The 25898-nt window shown below is 42.9% G+C and overlaps 1 protein-coding gene across 3 annotated transcripts in view; it reads right to left on the bottom strand.

Annotated features, from left to right (window-relative positions):
- The window catches only part of GRIN2A (glutamate ionotropic receptor NMDA type subunit 2A), a 1558104-nt gene that overhangs the window by 706810 nt on the left and 825396 nt on the right, over nt 1–25898 (bottom strand). For all 3 annotated transcript variants that reach the window (XM_085628306.1, XM_085628307.1, XM_085628308.1), the window contains one exon: nt 20975–21089. In XM_085628306.1, the coding sequence (XP_085484432.1) occupies nt 20975–21089 (115 nt within the window). The remainder of the gene's footprint in view (nt 1–20974; nt 21090–25898) is intronic.

The following is a 25898-nucleotide window of genomic DNA, read 5'->3' as shown; positions in this document are numbered from 1 at the left end:
CCCCGAGAAATGTAGGACGAGATAATAGAGCACCCGTGGATAACAACTCAGTCAAAAAGCATCATGGAGGCACACCTTCTGTTAACGCGAGACCTGGAACTTATCCTGGGGGTAGGACTTACCTAGGAGATTTAAAACATGAGCCAAATATTTATACGCCTCACCCACACAAAATATATATGGTGAATGTCCCTAGGTTGCACTCTGGGTCTGAATACGAAACCAGTGAATCCTTGTCTAACAAAGTAATACACTGGATTAGACATGTGAGGGGCTGTCGTTCGGTGATCAGAGCTGACATTGCTGGAGTTAGAAGGTTTTCACGGGGCGGAAATGAGCTGGATTATATAGAGGTGGGTTTTATTGATGCTAATATTGCAGGGAATTTAATTAATCTTGAGTTTAGAAGCTGTTCTCCGGACTGTTCTGCAATACAATTGAGGTCTATTCCCTTCCGGTTACCACGGGCAGATGCTCTTTACAGTCAGTCTATGGGTGACTCATCTTTAGAACGAAACGACTGACTGACTAATAAAAGTGTTGTAGATGACTTTATAGCTTGCCCCTTGGTGACTGGTAAAACCTTAAATATTGTTTCTGAGCAAGGTACCATTGACAACTCCGAATCTCAAGGTTTCTCTATGGAATTGGTGAGTACACCCCAACTGAGTAGTATCTCGGAGGTTCAACAAGAAGAAAGTGTAATCCATTCAGAGCATGGGATGCTTTTATCTTGGAATATTGCAGGTTTAAAATCAAAAACTAATGACCCTGATTGGGCATTGTTTATCAATCTTTATGATGTTTGTTTATTCCAGGAGACTTGGCTCCTAGAGGCCCATTACTTCCCTGGGTTTTTGAATTTTAATGTTCTTGCAGAAAAGGGTAAAAAAGGGCGCCCTTCAGGCGGTCTTACTATTTGGATTAAGCAGGTCCTTGGCACTACTGTTAAGGAGTTTCCTACTTTACATCCGTATATCCAGCTTCTTAATGTCAAGTTCAAAAATGGGAAATTACTAGACATTTATAAAGTTTATGCTAGAAGCACTGGTGGTAAGAAATCCGATACCATTATTTGCCTGGAGGAACTTATGCTTCTCTATTCTCAGCACTCCCATGTAATCATTGGAGGAGATTTCAACACTACCTTTGAACCTCTATTTGGTGCCGACTGGAGTGTTTCGGATGAGGAGGATAGTCTATGGGGTATCCCTAAACTAGACCTTGAGCCTGTCAATCGTTGGTCTGAAGAGGCAATTCAGATTAATGCCCTCTGTTTGAACAAGGGGCTTCGAGCAACCAATGGCAGGTCTGACCAAGATAAAGCAGGGTCCAATACTTTTAAGAGTGGTTTACGTGCCAGTAGAATCGATTATATTTTGCTATCCCTTGATTTGTGGGTTGATCTGAGAGGCATGTTGATTATCGATAGATTAGAGAGTGACCACAATCCTCTTTCTTTGTCACTCTTGTCCTGGGCGTACCCAATTTCCTGCTACGACTTGTCTGTTCAGACTCAACAAGATCTAGTCATTGCAAATGATATGCGCCATGTTAGATGGGCGAAAGTAGTCCAAAGTAAAGAAAATCTCAATCTCATTTCAAGTAGCCTAAGCTTTGCTACAGAGGAATTAGCGGCTGAGTATAAAAAAAGTGCCCTAGATTTATCCCGTACCCCTGGAATAACGATCCATGAATCTTTTTTCCTAGAACTTAGAGATATTTTTGTGAGGCCATGTAAACCAAACATGAACAAGCATGATTCTTCCCCACGCTGGTACTCCCCAGAGTGTAGAGAAGCTCGCTTGAATCTGGGTATTGCCCTCAAAAGTGGCGTAAGTTCCTGTGTCTGCTCTGCAAGGTATGCTTATAAGCAAGTAATATTAAAATCCAAACGAGCATGGGATGAACAAAGATGGCAGGAACTTAGGGAAGCAGGTCCCCAACATGATTCTAGACGCTTTTGGGCAGTTCTCAAGTGGGGGAGTGGGGGTAATCCTGATAAACCCCAAAACTGGGTATCGCAAAAAGCGTGGGTTGAACATTTCGAGTCCCTTTATGCTATAGGAGAGGGTCAGAGCACTACCCCTGAGTTTCAACCTGTGTTTTATCAGGACGAAGCTTTTACTCTGGGTGATGTTGATAATGCCCTAAAGCTTGTGGTTCCAGGTAGGGCGCCTGGTATGGACGGAGTTCCAGCCGATATTTTTCTGAGTAATAGTGAATCTTGGGGAAAGTATATACTAGTATTAGCCAATCTGATTGCTAGAGGTGCCCTGATACCCACTTCCTGGAAAGGCGCTGAAATTATTCCGGTGTTTAAGAAGGGTAATAAGTCCCTCCCTGGTAACTATCGACCAATCAGTTTGATTGATACCACACAAAAAATTCTGGGTAGGTTGATTTTGGACAAAGTGTTGGACTGGGCCTCCGAACATTTAATTCTTTCCCATTTGCAAGCTGGATTCAGAGCTCGAATAAGCACCATCGATCAGGTGTTGCATTTTGCTATGCTCTACTGGAAGACCGTACTCCTAGGTGGGGGCAGCCTGTATGCTGCCTTTATTGATCTAAGGGCAGCGTTTGATCTTGTCCCCCGGGCATCTTTATGGGCTGTCCTAGACAAAATGGGTATGCCACCTTTATTACTTTCTCTAATTGCTAGACTCCACGTGGACAACTTTGCACAGATCAGGTGGGGTTGTATAGGACAAGTGACCACCCAGTTCCCTATACAGAAGGGGGTTAGGCAAGGCTGTGTTTTGCGCCAACTTTATTTTCTATGTACATCAATGATGTGGCCAAATTGCTAATTGACGCAAACGTAGATGCCCCTACATTGGCAGGTGCCAAAATTCCAATTTTAATGTTTGCCGATGATTGTCTGATTATAGCTAAAACCCCGAGCGGCCTTCAGAAATCTTTTGTTATTTTTGAGGACTTTTGTTCAGCTCGTGGCCTAGAAATAAATGTTTTAAAATCTAAATTTCTTGTCTTTTAATCAGTCTAAATCGTTCAAGGGTAAAATATTGATGAATAACCTGCCACTTGATCAAGTTCAAGATTTTATCTACTTAGGTATTTGTATCCAACATGATCTGGGCTGGAAGAAGCAGGTAGATTTGGCTACCCTCAAACATTCTCAACTCTCTGGTGCACTGAGCAAAGAACATATAAAGTCTCTGACAAAACCTATCGACCCGGCTGTCCGTGTGTATGATTGAAATGTGGTTGGTGCAGCGCTCTATGGAGTTGAGATATGGGGGTTTGAGAACCTACATAAAATGTCTACCTCAGAAAATAGATTTTTACGTAATCTCACTAGATTACCACAGAGTACTCCCCTGTGCCCTTTGTTTTATGATTTAGGAATGAGACCAATAGCATTAATTGCTTCGTTTCGTCCCGTTTTATATTGGCGACGATTATGGGTTACCCCGGAACTTGGGCTTTTTGCCCGTGGCCTTATGGACATAACTAAGATCGATACCTTTCACAAAGTCAAGTGGCTCCATAGGATATATGAGATGCTCAAAGAGTTGGGTCTAAAAGATCTGTGGGAGGACCCAGTAAATGCCAGGTTCCCGCCAAAACAAGTTTTGAAGGCTTTATACTGGGAAATGGTGGCTATTCGAGTTTATAGAAGTACAGCCCCTCTCTCTCTAACAGGTGTTTTTCTCGATTTTAAGGACACGATTTCCCAGGCCTCTTTCTGGGATGATATTACCAATTCCTTGGATAGGAAGCTTTACTTCCAATTTAGAGTTGGTAGTCTTCCAGTTAGAGAATTTACATCTAGATGGTCCTCGAGAAACATACTAAATTGCCCGGGTTGCATGGCAACTACTGAATCAATTAACCATCTCTTGTTTCAATGTCCATCATATGTAATCCCGCGACGGGCTTGGATAAAACCAATGTGTCGACAGCTGGGCACTAGGAATGCTAAGGTAGCAGTTAGAATTTTACGCTCTACTGAAATTCCATGTATCTATATATCTGTTGCTAAATTCCTCGGGAGGGCATGGGTGATTAGGAGTAAATTGTTGGCTGGGCAGATTGACTAAACCCTTGAATTATGAATTAAACTGTAACATTATTTATTTTTTTAATCTATTTTTAATGTGTTTTTTTCTTGCTGTATATATATCCAATCTTTGTATGCTTTTATGACAATCGTCGAATAAAGCTAATTTGATATGTAATGTTTGTCTAAATTGATAGAGGTTTGTATTGGCTCTGCTGTTTTAACTTTGGCTTCTCTGACTATAGCAGAAGTCTTCAAAAGGAGGATACATCCTGTAATATCCCAAAACTTGCAAATCACAGAGAAGAGTGAAACAGCATAGTAGGTCCATTATCCAGTACTCTGACACATCAAGGGAATGAACATCACTCTATTTAAATGGCACAATACAATGTTACAGTAGTAATTACTGCCAGGAAGCCATGTCCCATTGTATTTCACAATTATTGGGAATGATACTGGCTGATGCTGAATATAGATATCCTCAGAACAACTGAGGAAAGTAACTTCAAGGGGGCATATCCAAGACCTGAGAATAAGACATAATACACAAGTACTTCTCATCAATGCCTTGCAGAAAAGTAGCAAAAGAGAAACAGCTGGATACACAACTATGTCTCAGTTAGAGAAGGTGAGAATATGAAGCTTTGGGAAAACATAATAATAGAATTCTAAATTGTCGTCTAAAAGACAAACCACAAATAAAAAAATCCAAGATCAAAGAGGATGGTACAGAGATAAATGGTCATATTTTTTAAGGTATTAAGCTATGCACTCAGACCAACACTATGGATTTGGACTTGATGTAAGATCTAACTCTTGGATTCTTAATTTTAAATCTAGATTAACCAGAATATGTTCAGGATATGGAAGTTTGATGTTCAGTTTGTTCATAATGATTTATTTTAGAAGTTAGCTTTTACACTATTGACTTTGTATCTTATGTCTCACAAAAGAACATTTGTGTTGACACTGTTGATCCATTAGATATGTGGCCAAGTAATAGATTGGCACATTCCTAAAAATGGAATGGAGCAAGTGATTGCCAATGACAAAGACGTTTGCAAACGTTCCACCCATCCTCTTTTATTGTGGCTTTCTAAGTGTACCAGTATACGCAGATGTGGTTTCTTTGCATACTCTGCCATAGAATCCAAGCTGCACCTCATTGAGGAAGCCTAACTGGGCTGTACTGGTCGAGGATTGCTCATTATCCTTTTCAGAGGGAATATGACCGGCCAGGTTGGGTTGGGCTACTCATATTGGAACAGGGTCAAGAAGACCGATTTGTATATTGTTGCTCCTATTATGGAGTGGAACAATAGGCTACAAATGAATGGACTAGAATAGGGCCTAAAGCAATTGCAAGCAAGAGGCCCCTCACAGGATACTGCACAATTAGGGAAATATCTTTAATTATTTCATGCAGTGAAACAAGACACCTTGCTGCGCTGTGCTGAGTGGAAGTTTGACGTCGCCATTCCGCTACCTTGCATGGTGCAAGTGTGATGCAAAACCTTGATAAATATGCCCCTTAGGGTATTTTGCTCACTTTCTCGCTTCTGTTCTACAGTAAAGTGTTCTTGTGATACCATTCATATACCAGTAAAATGAGCACAGCACAAGTGAAAATAGACTTTTCAAATCTCATATCTATCCAGACCAAATTTTAATGCAGGAAAATGGTCACAAATAAAGAACACGGGACAAGATTTCATCTAAATGATTGGATCCTAATGCCTTACTTGAATGACCACAGAAGGAAAGAATGCATGAATGAAAATGTTTTATAAAGCACACAGCTATTCCTAGAAATGTCCCGGCACTGAGGATTGCAGATCAAAAAAGAAACCTAAACACCATTAGTGGGAAGAGAACAGACATGTTTTCAGTTTCCTACAGGGTCCACAGTTCAAGACAGAAATGATTCTAGGCTTTTGACACTAAAAAGGAGAAGGAACGGTCCCCTTCCTCATTTGTCTAACTCACAGCACTACCACCAATGCAGCCTTGGCTGCGTGCAGGTCTCTCGATGGACGATAGAGTGGAACCCTTTCAGAGAGGTAGTGGGTGCCCGAAGAGAAGAGAACCTGATGAACCAAGACCGAGAACTTGAAAAGGGCCCTCTTCATAATTGGCAGTCAGTGACGGGAGCTTAGGTGGGTGGAAACCGAAGCCCCGAGGGAAGCCTTAGAATCAAAAGAGCTGCAGAATTCTGGACCACTCGAAGCCATCTAATCAGGCCTTCCGATGACCCGGAGTAAAGGGTGTTAGCATGGTCCAATCTGAAAGTTATGAGCACACAAACCGCTGCCTTCCTAGAGTGGAGTGGAAGAAGGAAGAAGAATTTCTTAAGGGCTGAAGCAGCTGAAAACAGAAACCTACAACTTCAGATACCTGCGGTTTGAAAGAAAGTCTGTTATCAAACTTGACTCCAATATTTTTAGCCACTGAGGTTGGCAGCGGAGGGGAAGGTAGAGATGTTGGCCAACTCAACCCCACCAGATGACTCCATGGATCCAAATGATAGAATTTCAGTCTCATCAGAATTGCTGTTCAGCTGACTCCCAGGCATCAAATCGACGTCTGCATGCAGGCAGGCTTTGAAACACTGAAGGCTTTGCCCAAGACGTTTAGTGAGCTGAAGTGCGCAAAAAGAGAGACATAACACTCGGGCTCAGATTTCCAAACATTTTGCATCCGGTTTGTGTACTGGAAGATACAAAACCCATGCTTCAGACAATGCACAAACCCTTGTGCAAAGTTCTCTGCATTGGTGCATGACTGCTGAAAGTGTGCCAGCACAGAGGGAGAGCGGAACAGCTCCACATCTCAGTATAGATGGCGCTATACAGCACTCTCTCTTTCACGCAACGCAGCACAGCAACTTTACTCTGAGTTGCATGATAAATTTGGGCTTTCATAAATAAAAAATAAAATAAAAAATATAATTAGATACATCTATTCCTACTCGTCTGCTGTTCAATAACTGTTTATGCATTAACATTGTAATATGTATTTTGCTTGATTAGTGGAACAGAAGAAAAGGCTTTGTCATTGTATTTTGAAACATAACTGTTTCAATTTAGAAAGAAAACGCGAAAGGTCTGATCCTGAAGAACCACATCAGCAAAAAATATTGCTTGAATCGATGCCAGTAAATAAATTACATTGGCCGATGGCTGCCAGCACCGATGATTTGTCAGTGCACTGGACGCAATATGCTCAGTCGAGTCCCAGAACCTCAAATTTAATTCCAACTTATTCAACATAAATTGATCTTCAAAGCTAATTGCTTAAAGTAATGATCCATTCTACTTTAAATCATGGCCAAAAGGAGAAAGTGTGTTCCTTGCAAATGACATTTGTATTTGATAAAAGAGTATTTCCAGTGCAGCTGTAATCTGGTCTAATATGAATGATAATTTCCATTGGCAACAATTACTGCAGATTGGAAAAATAATTTGTAGGCCATTTTTGTTGTTGTAATACATATGCTAATGAATGCTGTGCTGAAACCACTTATTGACCTTTATTTCACTCTAAGTTATTAATGTTTAGTTTGTTTCTAAAGAATTTTCTCAAATTCACGTATAAATGTGCTATGAAATATACATTTTGTGAATCCTCTTCATGATCAGTAGATAGTGCAATCTTCCTTTTGTTCAGTCGAAACTCACTATATCAAAAACGACAAATTTCTTCTGATGATCAAATTTATGTGATTACAAGCAGGATTTTATATCAGTTTTTGGTCCTTATCATGATGGGATTTGCTGGCTCAGGGCAGAGCCGAACCTGTTTTTTGTGAGCCTGTAGTTTGTAAAGTGAATTAATTTAACCCAATAGGTTCTCTGAGTTCCTCCTTATTTTAGACAGTAAAGCTCAGAAATAGAAAGAGGCAAATCCTGCTCACCCTTTTCGAGATGTTCTGCCTCACAATCATGCCCTAACTAACAGAATTTTCAGGTTAAATGAATTAACTTTACAAATTGCAGACGCATAAAAACAGGCGCTTGGCTCTGGGCTAAGCCAGCGGAGAACGTCATGCTACAAGCCTTGTGGTTTGTGAAACGCTGCATTCAACACATGAACATTTGGGAGCATAAATGTAATATTATGTATAGTGAGTGTCGGGGGAAAGTTACTTCTCTGTAACAACCCAGTAGTGAAGCTCTGAGAAGGATCTCATGAATATGAACCAAGCGATTTTGGGCATTGACAATGGGAATTCTCTACATGACTTACAATGATGTTGACCTGAAGCCTTCGGTGCCCAAAAACATATCCCATATTTTCATTTTGAGAGTTACTGCAAATCATTATGTTCTTCTGCAAATCAGATCGCAGACGGTATGGTCCACAACTGGAGATGGTTCTTTCCTTCATCAGTGAGGCCAAATTCATATTTCATCCCTAGATTGCCCTTTCTAAGAGGGCTACTCCCACCTTTCATGATGTTTTGGATTCTCCTGCATGGTACAGATATTCATATCTTCGCTCCCAAAGTGATGATCCAGGCGCATTTCATAGATGGTAAGATACCAACTCCTGGTTCTTTGACTTGTCATAAGGAGGAGAATCAACAGACTATTAATAGGTTTGGTTTCAATAATTGTCTTTACATGTTTGATAGATTTCATATTAAAATATGTATATGATACAGTGGGAGTGAAAACATATTCGCTGTAAGAAGTAGCAAAAATGTAACATTCTTGTTCTGAAATTTTCTACTTTGGGAATGTGTGTAAATACAGGACATTTGTGAGCTGTCAGTCTATAATTATCTCTTCTGGGATTATATGTATACAGACACTTGTTTGGATATGTGTACATGCTGTTTAATTAACTTTCCATTTATACTATTAAAATTATGTAGTAAAAATGGTTTAAATTCAACACACTTAATGGCAGAGCTCAAAAGCACATTCTAAAATATATGAATTTCATATTAATAATTGTTCTGCAAACATACATTGAACAGAACTAACAGGCACATAGTAATATGCATGACTTCCACATTGATCTGTTTAAATATACTAACAAGTTGGAAAGACATCTGTTCTGTGTCACACTTCTAATTGTATTTCTTTATGATAAGAACTCACAGATAACTTTAGCTACATAAAGGTTAGAGGTCTTCTATATTTGCATAATTATCCGCACTTTGTTTCCAAATATGGTGAACTGTAACAGAGCGAAGTTATTGAGAATATTTACTGCAAGTGGAAGAGTGTGTGGTGTCATAAGGGTAGAATCATATGATATGGTGATGGTTTTAAGTGATTTGTAAGAGCATCTGTTAACAGCTTTCATAAACAGCAAATAATTTATGTCAGGTCATGTTTTTGGTGACAAAACATTTTCAAGAGCCTGTTGGATGGTCTGCGTAAGAAAATGGATTATTGGTTGAGGGAGGGTGGAAGCCACACTCAGGTGACAACCACAATCCTTGTCATGGTGAACCACAAAAGTCACTACATTTATCTGTGCTTAACCCTCTGGTATTTTGCCGCAAAGCAGTCAGGCCTAACTTAGAGGCAATGTGTAAAATATTTTAGTACACAAAAAGTACGAAAGTGAAAATATACCACAAGAAAAATCCCAAACGAAGTTAGAAAAATAGAGTAAATTGTAATAAATTAAATTATACCAGAACAACAAAAATCCAATGAGTAGCACCAGAGACAGGCAGTTTCAATGTTTTAACTAAATATAGCGTCCAAAAGCAAAAAGTGCCACTCACTGTCATCTGCTCATCCGAGACTGGGGGAAAGTCACAAGTCCAGGCCCAACGTGATGAAGCGTGGGTCGGATACAGGGACTACGTTAGTGCCACTAAAAATGTTACCGCCTCAAACTCTGGCACAAAAAGTTCAGTTTGCATTAGAAGAGGCCGCGAGGAGCAGTGAGACTGCCACTGTAGCATGTAGAGCCGGTCAGGGAATGTGGGCTGTTATCGCTGAAGCACGAAGAGCCGGTCAAGCTTTGCAGACCTCCATGCTACAGCTTCACATTGGTGGTCCCTGCTGGCTGCTATGTGAAGTGCAGATCTCTTGTTGCTGATCATCGCTTTCAGTCACTGTAGCACGAAGAGCAGGTCTTCACTGGTGCTTCGCATTGGCGTTTTTGTGGGTGGCAGAGTCTTGGTGTGAAGGGACCCATTTGTGGTTGCAAAGAGCTCAAACATTAGAATTCCACCTTTTCCTCTTGGGGGAGCTCAGACTGATGGCAGCCAAGGGTTTAGGACCTGGGAGGCATGTCTTGGAGATCAGGAACACAGTCCAGCAGAAGCCAGAAGGCCTCAGGTAAGTCTAGTTGCAGGTCCAGTTGCAGCATGTCAGGTGGGCAGTTGCAGGGAGGCATCTCAAGTGTGTTATGTCCCTGTAGCTCACAACAGGAGGTCAGACAACTGGAGTCACTCAGGTTAGCCTAGGAGGAAGGTGAGAAGGTCCAGCTTCTCAGACAACAAGGCAGTCTTCAAGCAGCGGGGTAGTCCACTGGCAAGAGGGTAATCTTTCTTCTGTAATGTCCTCAGATCCAGAAGTGTTCTGAAGTGTGACTCTGGAGGTCCAATATTTACACCTAAAGCCAGCCTTTGTGTGTTTGGAACACCCTATCCTACCCCCATATCGAGTACTGGAAGATGTTTCCCTTCCCCTGTCAAGGACCAAAGAAGTCTCAGGTGACAAAAAACAGCACATACCTGGTGTCAGATTTCATTGTGTGTGAAGGAGGCAAAGACCTTGCAATAGGGATGGGCGGAATTTGCCTAGTCGCACTACGCAAAACTCCACGAAATGGTAAAAAATCTCCACGAGCACGCAGAGTTTCGCGAACACGCGGAATTGCTTGTTCCGCCTGTTGGCGATGCTTTCTTCCTGTTTGCGAACGCTGTTTGCATGCTCGGGGGAAATATCTCGTGAACATGCATTTTGAAACAGCGAACAAGCAAAAAATTCTGCAAAGTTGCGGATCACGGAATTTTTGCCAATTCCGCGTTCTCCGCGGAACGCAAAATTACTGAAATACTGCAAATTCCACAAGCAGAACGGAATTTACCACCCAGGCCTACCTAAAAATGTAAGTGGGGTGGCATACAGCCCCTCCCACTCATCTTGCTAGGATCGTCCATACTCTCCACACCTAAGCCTCCTCTGTTTTACTGTCTGGAAGTAATATAGAAACCCCAACAGCAGAACCATTCACAGTCATGTGACTAAAGACACTGGCAGAAGGCACAAATGATTAGGGCAAGAAAGTACCAACTTTCTAAAAGTGGCATTTTCAGAATTGTGACCTAAAATCCGACTTTACCTTTGAAGAGGATTTTAAATTACAATTCATTCTATGTGTAAATAGCATCTATCTGCTTCCAATCCAAAGTTATCACTGATTAAGTGTAATAAGGTAACCCAGTACTAGTCATCATTATAACTTTATTCAGTCATTACGACCATTAAAGTATGAGTACTTACAATACAATGATCCAATATTAAACAAAAGAACATCATTAAATAATGCATACCTGCTAAGAGGTTATTATATCATCACTGTTAATATAAAAGCAATAGTATTTTTTTTCTAAAAATGATAAAATCTAAACATATTTTAAAAACATGTACTATATTAAAAAAGGGAAACCCAAAAATATCAGCAATCAATTGTTTTACAAATATAACATTATTTAGCTATTACATTACATGGAATTGCTATTTTAAGGAAAAGGTGTGGGAAGCAAACTATCTCGTCGTGCATGCAAACCTTCTGATAATCCACATCTTTCCAAGGAATTTTGCAACTCCACATGCTACAAGAGGCCTACAATCTGATTTTAAGATGCGGAGTGCATCCCGATGGTAACGAGTTCCTAATGACCAACAAAAAGGGGTTAACCCCTGCTGTCTTGGGGAATTATTGAGAGGACAAGCAAAGAAAATATGGGCAATTGATTCAATCATTGTGGGGCAGCACGGACAATGCTGTGTAATAGACTGAGGGTGTCGCCAAGCCGCTGTAAAGGAATTCACTGGGAGTGAGCCTAAACTAAACTGAATGTAAAGATTCCTGTCCAGCGGGATGGTGATATACTCCAGATAGGCTTCAAAGGTGCATTGTGGTTTGAATTCCATGAATTCTAATGTGAAGCGATCCACTGATGACTGAGCAGCAAAAGACTGTGCTACCCAACTCCAGTATGGGGTTTTACCCACTTCTTTGCTTAGCAATTCGTCCACATCTCTAGCTTCCCAAGAACTTCCCAGACCTATCGCTATTAATAGTGATGTGACTTCACTTGGCCACCTAAACTTTTTAGAACAATCAAGCCTAGAAACCTCTTCAAGGGCTGCCGGATAGTGAGAGAGCTCAGGGGTTAGCATAAGACGTAATCAATTTAGTAGGGGGCGCAACCTAGCTTTATTCACAATTGAGTGTCTATCCATATCTAACCTCAGTGGAAAAATAAGTGTAATCTGCGGGAGCGAACATAAAGATCTTAATGATTTATTTCATGTGGGAAGCAGGCTATCTGTGTATTCAAATCCCAAGAGTTCGGTCCCATAGAGGGCGGAACTCACTACCTTCTGGTCATAACTCTGCAAGGGGGCAGATATTGGCTTAGTTTGGGAGATTCCATGTTCCCTAATCAGTGCCCCAGTAGTCTGTCTCTGTTGGAGATTCCCCGTCGAAATGTGATCTTTCCATACCATTTTCTTAGATAGGGTAATACCCAAGTATTCATAGGTATGCACTCTCTCAAGTGGTATCCCTCCCAGTAGCATTTTGCCCCTGAATGTTCTATGTGGATTCATTAACAAAAGTTTGGTCTTTGAGGTATTAATCTCCAGACCTCTTTGATCAATCAATCAATCAATCAAAAAGCTTTATTTCGATAAAAAAATTATCATAAAAGCATGTACATACAAACAGTTAAAAGATAGCAATTCAATAAAATAGAAAAATTTACAGCAAATCACATTAGTAGCTTGATGATTGAGTTGGATGGTATCCATATAAATTATTAAAAATGTTTAAAAAAGTAGTTAAAAAGACAGTTTAGGAGAAGGAAAAAGTGCATTTTGCTTGTTAACAAATCGATCTGGTAAGTTTACTTCTGATAATCCAGGAACAACCCAAGAATTTGGCCACCGCACAGACTAGCACCAAAGTTGTGTCTGAACGTAAAATACGTAGAGCGATGCGATAATTAGAAACACCCAAAAGACGGCAAGCGGGGCCTAGCCATCTTTTTCTCGGGTTAGCATACGCTGGGCATTCAAACATAATATGGGCTATGCTTTCAACTTTCTCTGTGCATATCGGGCAAGAGTCAATGGTCTGGTAGGGGGGCTTCCATTTGTTAGTAAATTCGCGGGTTGGGAGGGTCTCAAGTCTGAATTGGAGATACAGAGATCTGTCCCTAGGTTTGAGTACATACTCCAAATAAGGCTCGAAGCTGACAGACTGTTTGTGGGAGTAAAAAGCTTTGGTTAGCCTGCCTAGATTGGAGCTGGTAAGGTCCTGATTATCAATCCAGGCCCAATAAGCTCGTTTAAGGTCCTCCTTAGACACAGGGGCTCCATGTTCCCAGGCTTCATTCAATCCAATCATGGTAAGAGATTTTTTAATATTACGGAGCCAACCTATTTTGTGGGAGCCTGCAATGTTCATGATTTCCCTTAGGCCTTCAGTGTACTTGGCCAGCTCCGGGGTGCGCCATTGGCGGGCCCAAAATAACAGTGGGCGTAGCCTTGCGATATCTTTAAACGAGCGTCTGCCCAGATCGCTAAAAAGTGGTTTCAGAGGGGTACCCCTTGGCATTGAGACTAATTCTCTCAGGAAATTGTTCTCAGACCAAGTGATTTCATCAATGTTGTCAAAACTCCATAGTTCGGCTCCATAGAGGGCCGAACCCACAGCTTTAGCCTGATAAATCACTAGGGCGGGAGTGATTGGCTTGCTCCTGGAGGAGCGATGTTCTTTTGCAATCACTCCCGTAACTCGCCTGTGATTCAACAGCATTTTGTTGATATGGGGTCTCCAGCTTAAGGTGTCAGTAATTCTGATGCCTAGATAGTCAAATAATTTGACATGTTCGAGTGGAATTCCATCAGAAGTAATGAGTACGCTGGGGGATTTATGTGATTTAAAAGAGAGGAGCTTGGTTTTAGATGTGTTGATCGCCAAGCCTCTCATTGAACAAAACAGATGAAATCTATCTAAGAGCTTCTGTAACCCTGCTGGTGTCTTAGAGATCAGCAGGGTATCGTCTGCAAAGAGGAGAGTGGGAACTTTTTCCCCCGCCAGGGCAGGAGCATCAGCTGGAACGTCTAACAAAAATCTCACCACTCCATTCACAAAAAGTGAAAAGAGAGTGGGCGCCAATACGCAGCCCTGGCGTACTCCTCTGTTGACAGGGATCTTTTCAGTTCTCTGTGCCTGGGAACCCCATCGCACCCTAGCGAAATTACCCTCGTGGAGGCGGACCAAGAGGTCAAGAATAGAAGACGGGACACCCAATTCTTGGAGGACAGACCAAAGACGATCACGAGGGACCAGGTCAAAGGCTGACTTAAGATCTATGAAGGCTAGATGGAGATTGCCCTTACCAATCAATACAAACTTCCAATATAACAATAGCAGCCTAAAGACCTTGTCAATCGTGCTCGTAAATGGTCTGAACCCGGCCTGGTAATGAGACAAAATACCGTTCTCAGTAACCCAAGATAAAATGCGCTCCAGTAGGACCCTGCCAACCACCTTCTGGCTAACATCAATAAGACTTATTGGTCGGTAGTTAGCAGGATCCTCCCTGGAGCCCTTCTTAAATATTGGTATGACCTCTGCACCCTTCCATGACTCAGGGATAGGTAGCCCCTTGAGAAAAGCATTAAGTAGAAGAGTAAAGTACACAGCCCAAGGTTTAGGGTTAGAACGAAACAGATCGCCGGGCAGGCCATCTGGACCTGCAGCTTTGGGTGGGACCAATCTATTAATAGCAGACATAACTTCAGACTCTGTAAAAGCGTCATAGTTGACCAGAGTAAGGTCCCCTGGAGTAGTAGAGGGAGGAACACAGGGGCTTTGGACAACGTCGTCTGAATAGAGATTCGAGAAATGAGTAAACCATTCGTGACTTGTGATGTGGTTGGGAATTGCATCGGGATCTGAACCTCTCGAATATCTGCAAAGGTTCCAGAAAGTATTTCCGTCCTTGGCTACACTGGCATTTTTCAGGGCCAGCCAGTGAGATTCCTCCCAGGCACACTTTGCATTGGTTATAGCCTTCTTATATACAGACCTAGCAATTTTAATTGAAGGGCAATCCTTGGATTTAATAGCAGTTGCTAACTCTTTCCGGCTAGCTCTGCGCGCGGAGTTGAACCAGGTACCTGGTGATTTATGTTTTTTAGTATTATTAGTAGAGGAGGATAAAAAAAAGGACCCAATTAACTGGATGGTGTCTGCATGTAGAGATACGGCCTTGGTAATCTCATTAGGGTCTGCACAGGCTTGCCTAAGTTCTGCAGTTTTTGATAACAGTATTTCATTTATGGATGTAAGTTTTTGTTCATCCATTACAATTTTAGGCCATTTAAGAAATCTTTTGCAGTTAGATGGAATCACATCTCTAGTGAGCAATGAGCGATGATGGTCGTAAGTTGAGGAGTCAGGGGTCCATGGGTTCTTTAGAGTAAAGCACAGGGGATTATGGTCACTATCGGTGGTAGAAGTAATGACCAGGTCCACTGTGTAATGCCAAAGTCTACGATCAATTAAAATATAGTCAATTCGAGATGGGCTAGAGGTTCTATTAAAGGTAAATGCTGCATGGAGATCGGAAGGAAGTCGACCATTAGCAGCTCTCAGCCCATGTTCTAGAACCAAGGCATTCAGTTGGATTATCACCGGTGACCATCTCTTAACTGGAGGAACAGTTAGGGAGGGTATACCCCACCTGGCGTCATCCTCTTCAACCTCCAGAATATCTTCGGAGGCAAGGGGTTCATAAGTACAGTTCAGATCTCCAGCGACCAATAAAAATGAATTGGGAGGACAAGAGGAAAGCTCCTCTCCCAAAGTAGTAAGAATGGGGGACTTGGTTCCTCCTTGAGTGCCCCTGTTATAAACATTGAAGAGCTCAATGGTGGGGCCCCCATTCAGCCCACTCAAAGTTATATGTAACAGGTCCGAGGAAGGAATATGTGCTTGTCGAACTCTACAGGAGAGGGTAATGTCTAACCAGATTATGAGGCCTCCTGAAGGGCGTCCGCGACCAGAGGACACTGCTGGGACACAATAACAAGTATATCCGGATTTATACAGAGGTATGAGACTCCAGGTCTCTTGAAATATACAGAGATCGAAAGTAGCAATAAAATTATTCCAGTCAGGTAGAGAGAGTTTAGCTTTCAGACCAGCGATGTTCCATGAAATAATTTTTAGATTCGTATTTGGAGCTGAGGATGGGGAAATAGCCGGATCCAGTAAATGTATGGATGGGGCTATCGGGTGAGACCCAACTTCACCCGGGGTCTCACAAAGGTTGGTGGGAGAATGTATTTGGGGGAACAGTCTGCAATTAGAGGTAAAGATGGCGTGGGGCAAATTATTTGGAATTGTTGGTATAGTTAATGGTGTAGTTAGTCAGTCAATTTGCCCCAGAGTTGCTAAGCCCTCGAGATGTTGAAATGACAGCCCGCCCCTCCTCCCAACAGGGACAATGGGCAATGGCAGAGAACGTCTGAATTGGATGGAAGATGAGTCCGGGGAGGAGGTTCTATACTCAAGAGCAATAAGGTCGTCTGCTAAGCTGTAATTAGCTAGAGTCAGCTCGATTGTGTCCGTAGGGGACTCAATAGAACTGAGTCTTCGGGCCCTTAGTAAGTCGTCTCTTATGAGGGAACTACAGCTTCTGACATGGCGGATCCAGTGGATCACCTTATTGTTTAGAGATTCTTCACTCTCGTAACCGTTAGTCGTGGGGACTCCCACCATGTAAACAGTTGGCTGTTGATTGGCTCTAGATCCTTGCGCTCTGGAAGATGGAAACAGACTGAGGATTTTTGGGGGAAAAAAGGCTGGCTAATCGCAGAGCGAGAATGTAAAATTGGTTTGGTAGAAGAATTAGAATGATTAGACCCCACTCTGGTGGGTAGGGAAGGGTTAGGTCTAATTTGTGGGGATGAAGCTGATGTGTGTGTACTAGAGTCGATGATGTTTATAGACGAAGATATTGAAGGGTGTGAATGGCAAACAGTATTAGGCAAAGTGGATGGTAGTTGTGACAGTTGCGTAGCAGGTCTTTTGGCCAATAATAATAGTTCATTGACTAGCGCTTTTAGTTCAATAATTTTATCCTTCAAGGCCTGAATAGTTTCCATTATTGGGCCTGTTGCTGAGACAGATTCTCCTAGTGGTTCTTGACATGGCCTGTTCCCTTCTTGGAGTGACCCGGGTCCAGAGGGTCGATCTCTACAAAATGTAGGTACTATGGGTACAACGGGGCTAACAACTATGCCTGAGGAGTCAGCAGCGTCGTTGTCAATGTCGCTTAGTAGCTCAAATCGATTTGAACAAACAATAACAATGGGGTCCAGAGGGATCGCATTTGCAGCAGGGAGACAAGGGCTTGCTAGTTCTATTAGTGACTCTGGGTTGGCACTACAGCTCTGCATAGCGTCCTGAGGTCTCGCTAATGATGGACTTTGAGCAAGTTTTTTGTTGCTGAACATTTGTGGGATAGTAACAGAGCCTGGGCGATGGTTAGGTAGTGGTGGTGGGGCTATGGGTGTAACAACTGCGTCAGAACCTAAAATGGAAGTACATTCATCAACTAAGGAGTCAATGTGCTCTAACGTGGTAGCTGGCGTGTGTTTTTTGTTAGATTTTGTAGCCTTATTTCTTTTAGCCGTGCTACCAACAAGACTAGCGGGACCCCCACTCATATCCGATATTTTCCTTTTGCCCATCTTAGCCCTTGATTGACACACAGTAAATAGCTGGGGAATGTGAGAGTATCTGGATGCCAGGCACGGGACGAATGCCCCTCAGTATAGACACAGTACCTTATGAGGGGGTCTGTCCAGAGTTGTGCGATACAGCGTCCGCCACGGGTCCAAGGTGTTAAAGATGTGGCCCGTCCCGGCCTCCTCAGGCCCCGGACGGCCCGCCCTCTGCCCGGGCTCAGCCCGGCGGCGCCCGCGCGCGTCCCGCGACGCGAGGGAAGCACTCGCTTTTCAAGCGCCTCCGGGTGCGCTGGAACGCAGGAAGAGACGGGCTCGCACACGATCACGGGAGCTGTAGTCTCCCCCCGCAGCAGCCAATGGTGTTGAATGGCAGCGGGGGAGACAAACAGCGTAGGGCCCCCATCGCTGTCGAGCTGTTCGGTCCCAAGAGCAAGAGGTCAGGTAAGGCGCTGTGGTTATGCTGCCAGGAAGATTATGACCTCTTTGATTGTATAATGCCTTGAAATGATTCAAGGGTAGTTGCAGACCACTGGGCATTTCAGAGACTAAGAATGTGTCGTCCGCAAACAAAAGAGTTGTTACTTTTGTTCCTCCCAATACCGGGGCATTGGCTGGAACTTCTGCTAAATATTGGACAACACCATTAATAAATAATGAAAATAAAGTGGGGGCCAGCACACACCCCTATCTGACCCCCCTTTCCACCCTGATCGAGTCCGACAACTGCCCCAGGTCACCCCAGTGGACCCTGGCGTAGTTGTCCTCATGAAGCTGGACAACCAACGCCATGATCTCAGGGAGGAGACCTAGTTCCTGCAAAACATGCCACAGCTTGCACCTGGGGATGAGATCGAAGGCAGACTTCAGATCAATGAAAGCGATATATAAGCTCCCCTTTTCAATGTTCACAGTTTTCCAGGCTAATAAGCTAAAACGAAAGACCTGGTAAATCGTGCTAATCTTCTTTCTAAACCCTGCTTGGAAGGGGGACAGAATATCTTCCTCCTCCATCCATGCAGTGATTTTTGCTCAAAGTGCCCGAGAGAAAACTTTCTGTGCACCATCAATCAGAGTGATTGTCCTATAATTGATCCCAATCCAACCCTGCTTTGCAGGTATCTATTGATTCTGAAAACAAGTATTCCCTTCAAGTTACCATGGCGCTCCTTCCTCCTTCCCTTCTCTCGCTCTGGCAGTGTCCGGAGCCTTATTCCACCCAGCAGTGATTCATCAGCAGGCTGATTCTGAGAGACAGATGCCACAAAGCCTCATCTCTGCGGGGAAGACAGGCCGGCAGCCCCCAGCTTCTTCTTTCTCTCTGGGCATTTGCCGCGTTTCTAAGAGGATTTCTGTAAAAACGACAACACTCATTTTATGGTCGCAGTAATGTCTTGCGTGGGACTCGCCTCGACGTGAGGTAAGGGCAGCAGACTGCACAAGCAGACCTTTACAAACGATAAGATGTACTTAGAGGAAAGGCCTTTCCTCTTCCGGTTCATTGTTCAGTTCCAGGAAGACTTGACTCTTCGAGTGAGTTCCCCACCCAGAGACTGACCTCGCACGCCTGCGAAGAGCTAGGATACCCTCGTGCGTGATAGGGCGCTATACAAATACATATACGATAAGCTAAGATTGTGCACGACCCAAAACAGCTTTAAATTCATTTGTTCCAAATGTTAGAAAGGAGGCATTGACTCAGGTTTCATTTGTAGGGCAGCAGAAAATACCTGGGCTGGGGTTTCATACGTAACGCCTCAATCTCTTTGAAGGCCCAGGTAATCCAATCCAATCAAGCTATAGTATGTTTTCTGGACAGAAGCGTAATCAATCTATGGGACTTCTATAAGGTGAAGTTTAGGGCATCGTCTAGTGATAATGGCAAATTGCTATCACAAGACCCCAAAATGACCTTTTTTTTCTGTGCATCGGTCTGAAAATCCCCGCACCTTTACTGAGGGAAACCAACACATTTTACTTCGTTAAGGTGTGTGGATTAATGTGTTACTTGATATGACTGCATGGGTGCTCTATGTTTATAAAACAAAGACCATGCGCCTCTGTTCCACTTAATGCGTTTCAGAGAATATCAAGGAAGCAGAAGTGTTAACTTTCAACTATTAAAGTCGGAAACAAGTGGCAGAAGTTACATCGTAAAAATTAAAATGACGGACTATTCTGGGGTGTTTGTGCTGGGGGCGCTACAAGCTGTGTTGGGTGTACTGTACTATTTAAAGAAAAACACGTTTATTACAAATGTCTGAATTTCGTTCTGTTTGGACTGGTGACACGAGAAGAAACCGATCCGAGTGAGATACGTCCACTGTCCGACAGGGACATTTTAAGGATTATGGCGGCCCTGGGCAAAACATAATTTGGGGCCCCATTTGGAACCGTTTTAAAATTGATGATACAATTTCAGCTTTCATGCCCTCTTTGGCCAGGTCACTGACAGTGCACTGGCACACTTGTTCAGATACCAAATGTGTTTACATCTAATATTCAGGGATAGAGACGTGTTTTCAATATTGTAACACCGGGGCAGCTCAATAACATTACTGCAAATAATCTCTCTGACATCCCCCTTTTTCTCATATGTGAGGTCCTGTTTTGATATAAAAGAAACTTTTTTATGGATGTTGAAGGAAACATAATGGCAACATTCCTCTGAAAAATGTCTGTATAGACTGTCACACACCACTCACATTAAAGATAAATAGTGGAAAACCCTATTTAAAACAATACTCTTTAACTAATATTCAAGGTCATGAGGGCAAGACTCTCTGCAGAACAGAGCTGGCTCTATATTGGGGAGGCATAAAGGCTGGGGCCCTGGGCCAGAGCCCACTTTGCCCATGCCTCAAAACATCTCTGCTGTCCGATATTACTCAGAAACATTGCCCGCAACCTTGATTCTCTGTTATGTCAGTGCTGCGGCTTGGAGAGCTGCTTTCTTACGAACAGTGACGCGCAGGCTTACCTTTTCCCACTCCCTGTCCATGTTCAGCACGATGACCACCAGTTTCGGATTTGCCTGATATCCGTCTTCTGTGAAGGACAAATCTTTCCCTTCCCACGTCACGTTGATCATAAACCTGCAAGAGAAATTTTAGAGAATGGATCAGCGAGCTCCCCGGTAGGTGGTGAGCAGAAAGAAATGTGCACGCGGTAGCTTAGGGATACAAAGAGAGTCGTCTGCAGGTGGGAGTTTCTATATATTATCTTTGTTTAGTCAGGCAACTCATGACGCACTTACAAATGACAATGTTGCTTCAGTTCTCCTTTAGATGGCTTCTCCTGCCCGCGCTTTTCCTTGAAAGACCCAGGCGTTTGGGGGACATGGGGGAGGACAGGTGGAAGGGTTTGACAGTTGAACGTAATTTTATTTATATTTATAGTATTATAGAGCCCGAATTAGGCGGTAAAGGTGTCTGAGCGTTGGTTTGGAAAATATTGACATGATATATTTTGCGTAAAAGGTTAAAAGAATCACCTCAAAGATCCATGAATTCTGTAGAGTAGAAGTCATGAAAAATACGATAGATAAAATAGAAAGGGGCTTATTTTCAAGCCCCTTGCGCCACCCGTACGTCACTTTTCCCATGTTAAAAATAACGCATAAGTGGCGCAAGGGGTTTGTAAATAAGCCCCAGGGGGCCATATGATCAAGAATGGCGATAACATTATCGTCGCATTAGCGGTAGGAAACTGCCGCTAATGCGGCGATAAGGAGCTTGATAATATGCCCTTGAGAATTTCAATAGATGCCCAGGTTTGATGTTCTTCACACCAGAACCTGGGGCTTGTATTGGAATTCACAAGGGCATATTATCAAGCCCCTTATCGCCGCTTTAGTTGCAGTTTCCTGCCGCTAAAGCGGCGATAATGTTATCGAAATTCTTGTTAATATGGCCCAAAGTGTTCTGTCTCCAATCCACTAGATTTATGGAGGTGGATAAACAGCACAATGAGCTTGTTCCATAATAGTCATTACAAAGAAAGGGGGGGGAATCAGTTAGGATCACCTGATATTACCGATACCTTGGGTATCAATAATTCTAGGATGTGGTGTTACAGCAGGTTATAAATAATCCCAAACACACCCACTATGGAACGAGAAATACACCTGGATGAGAGTATCACCGCACTTATTGGCACATGATGTTTCCGAATTTCAGCCTCTTGGCCAAATTTCACCATGTTTGACTTGGTGACATTGTACCCTGAAGTAATTTGTGGTAATTCAGCATGCTGCATTATTGCACATCTTACGATTTCAATTTGAGTGAAAACCTCTGTGTATGTCCAAATTGGTAACAAGAGCCCACTCATCTAGTGGTCCGAAGTGTACCCAACAAAGGCCATATTTATACTAACATGGTTCCAGTATTCCAGCCAGTTCCTGAATTTTATTGTGAAACATAAATTGAGAAATGAGGAGGGAATGAGAAAGTGGTTCAAGGATGGGTGCCTGCAGCTGGCAAGCAGTGAGAGATGTTGGAATGGTAGAATTCAGCCAGTAAACTGGGGAGAGAAGTTGGCCTAACAGCTAGGACGGTCGACCTCAAATCTGGGGAACCGGGTTCGAGTCTCAACAAGGACGTGCAACATCCTGTGAATCTGGGCAAATCACTTAATCTTCCTGTGCCTAACAAAAAAAAAATGAATGCGTCCTCATGTAACGCAACTGGTGCTTGTGTAAAGAGCTCTGATACCCTATACCCTCCGGTCAAGTTTGAGCTATATAAACTCAGTAAAAAAAATAAAAGGGGGGAACTGGTGGTAGTGATGGATGGAAGGGAGGAGAGAATATTAGAAAGATCAGCAGTATTAGAGGTGCGTATTAATATGGACCAAGGTTCTGAAATCGGGCCATTCATGAGGTGAAAAAGGATTTCATGGTATAGGGCTGATGACGTATGTCATAGTTCACGTAAAACAAACCAAGAAGTCGTGTGAAGGAGAAGTTTACATGTCACAGCCATATCATAAGATGCTGTCAGATTTGCAAGCAGCAATAATGTTTTGATGAAGGGGAAATTTGTAGAGGACTGTTACTCCCGAAGTAAACATCCTGATACAAGCTGATAAGATTTAAAAAGTACAACTACAGACTCTCCTAAAAATCAAATCATGATTGAAGGTGAAAGGGTGCAGATTATCTAAAGCTGTGAATCAGGATACACTGGAATACAGGATGGAAGTATCCTTACTAGAACATTGGAATGTTGAGCGCTCCATTACAGACAATGGAGTGCTCCGGGCTTCTACTGGCTGGTAGAAGCCCACAGAGCAACAGTCCAATGTTTTAAGGTCTCGCTGAGTCAGCGCGCATGCGCTACTCGGAGAGACATTTAGTAGATGAGTTTTCAAAGTGCTGCTGGCGGCCTAGCTCTTGCGTTCACGCGCACGTGCGCAGCCGGCCGCCAGCAGTCTTTCACGGGTCATTAGAATCGTGATGACTTTCACTTTCGCAAAAGTACAGAAATAGACAAAAACATCTATTTCTTTACTTTTGCTATAATCGCGGCACCAGCGCTTTACTTTTAATGTTCAAAGTAAAGGACCGGTGCCACGATGCTTGTTCTCGCGCGCGTGGTCAATGCTTGTTCTGGACTTGTAAGAGACAGACATGGTTTTAAAAATACTTTTTAGAATCCTCCCTCACCCACAAAACTGCACTTGCAACACTTCGATCAAAGAGAGACGACAAAACAGACCACTACCACCGTTTGTAAGAAGTATTACATCTTTTTCCATTATTTTCATGTTTTAATCCTTGGTCTCCTTGTTGAAATATAAAGGCATTTCTGAGGAATAAATATTTATTTGCCATTGGTTATCTTTCCACTTCCCAACAGAGCACCACAGTGGTCTAGCTGTACTGAAGGCAACTGGGAAGCCATGCAAAAAAGGGAAAAACATTGACTGGACAGGAGCTGCCAATTATGCTATTGGCTTGTACAAGAGAAATGGACCGATTAGGACATTGCGCTGGTGCCTTTAAAAGTCAAGCTGAGCAGGGCAGTCTCAGACGCATCAGGCTGAGCGAGGTATTTGATTATTTCTATGTCTGACGAGAAAAGCAGTGGCGATGTTTTCATTCAATTTCAATTCACTACCTCAGCCACACTGGTCATAAGAGGTACTGAATTTGCTGAGTAGTTTCAAGAGTTCCCCAACGACAAGACCACCTCTGGGAGCAGAACAAGCTAAAAAAGCATTGGCAAAGGCAATAGGTTTTGCCTATAAGAAAGACCTAATGGCATTGCCAATATTGGTTAATCATGCAATACAGCATCGCAACAGCTTTGGCGCCTTGCTAGAAAAACAAGCATTGGCATAGCCAATAGGTCTCGCCTTTGGGACCTTATAAGTGTTTAGCTATGCAACAGTTGTTGTTGCACCAAGTATATTGTGCTGCATAACTAAATACTTATAAGGTCCCAAAAGCGAGACCTATTGGCTATGCCAATGCTTGTTTTTTAAATTTCCCAGCTGTTGCTGTGAACAAAGACCTATCAGAGGGTGGCCAAGAGTCATTTCTTGCAGTTGAGAAGAGTAAGAGAAATCGAATAGACACAAGGTGATATGATGCTGGGTAAAACTAAATATAGAATACAAAATTTGGCTTTTGCATGTGGAGCTAGCAAGGCTCTGAGGCCATCATGCTTGAGTAGAGCTCTGGTGCTGCTCTGATCTGGGCCTGGTGATGGCAGAGACAAGCTGACTTAATGCCAGAAGTCAGGGCATTGAAAGATGAATATTGCAGTGCTCAGGATAATCCAAGAATGACCTGCCCTGGACTGCGGGTGGCCCACAAATTAGAAGAATTGCCTGCCACCACCCAAGCCTATTTAGTGAACCATGATGGGAACCGCTTACTACTGAACATTGCATTGGCAGCCCACCCTAGAATCTGTGTATCGTGGAAAGTGTTGGTTCTCAATCCATTAATGAGACTGAGGATCAGAGAGTGCCCCAGCTGTGAAATCAGACCCTTTTTGACTTTCCCCCCTTAGCGGTCCCAAGGTGGCAACATAAAGCGCTGAGAATATTTGACAAGGAAGGGGAAAAGTTGGGGTAATGGAGTCATTTTGGGATCACTTTACCTCTCCCACTTCAGGATTGTGATTGAGATTCATTTCACTGTGTATTTGAGAAGTCAGAGAACTGTGTCTGGAATTCACTGGGCAAATTTGTTTAAATTTAGACTTCACAACACGTTTTTACAGTGTTTTCCAGTCTTGCCATGCCTTCAAACAATAAACAATGAATTCTTACAGGGAAAACTGTCTTTTTTTAACATTTTGTTCAGCCTCTCCAATGGGGTGTTATGAAGCTCTTGTGAGTGATGTAGATTCCTTTTTGGCCAACAAACTCAGAGCAAACCAATCTTCCTCAATATCATGTAGTAGCTAAAGGCCACAAATTCAATTTGTAATAGAAAGGTCTCCTTAATGGAGGAGACGTTGGAAGATATAAATGAGAAAGTGACCCAGATGCAGAAAAAGTCCACAAGAATGGACAGAAAATGCGAAACTTGGAAAGACAGTGACGTCAAGGGGGGATTGTCATGCACTCCTTTGAGGATTTTCGTGACTGTGGAATCACCTCTATACTTGAGTGGGAGGTCGAGCACCTCAATAACATTTCCATGGCATAGGAGGGGTGCCACCCCTGTCCGAGGGTGAAAAACTGAAGGCTATTTTATCTTAATTTTTGAGCAAGCAAATTTTAAAGATTTCCAAGAGACTCATTTGGAGGTATGCAAGGTGATTAGATGTTGAGCCAGAGGTTTGTAAGTGAGTATAGAGGCTGCTGGGACTGTGTTAGTTGAGTCAGGTGAACTGTCCAGCTGTAGCAAAGGCTGCAGCCAGGTCAAAAGCTTGATATTCAGGAGG

Source organism: Triturus cristatus, chromosome 10, assembly GCF_964204655.1.
Source record: "Triturus cristatus chromosome 10, aTriCri1.1, whole genome shotgun sequence".
In the NCBI taxonomy this organism is placed as follows: domain Eukaryota; kingdom Metazoa; phylum Chordata; class Amphibia; order Caudata; family Salamandridae; genus Triturus; species Triturus cristatus.
Note: the sequence above shows the minus strand (reverse complement) of the source record. Positions and strands in the feature narration are given on the sequence as shown.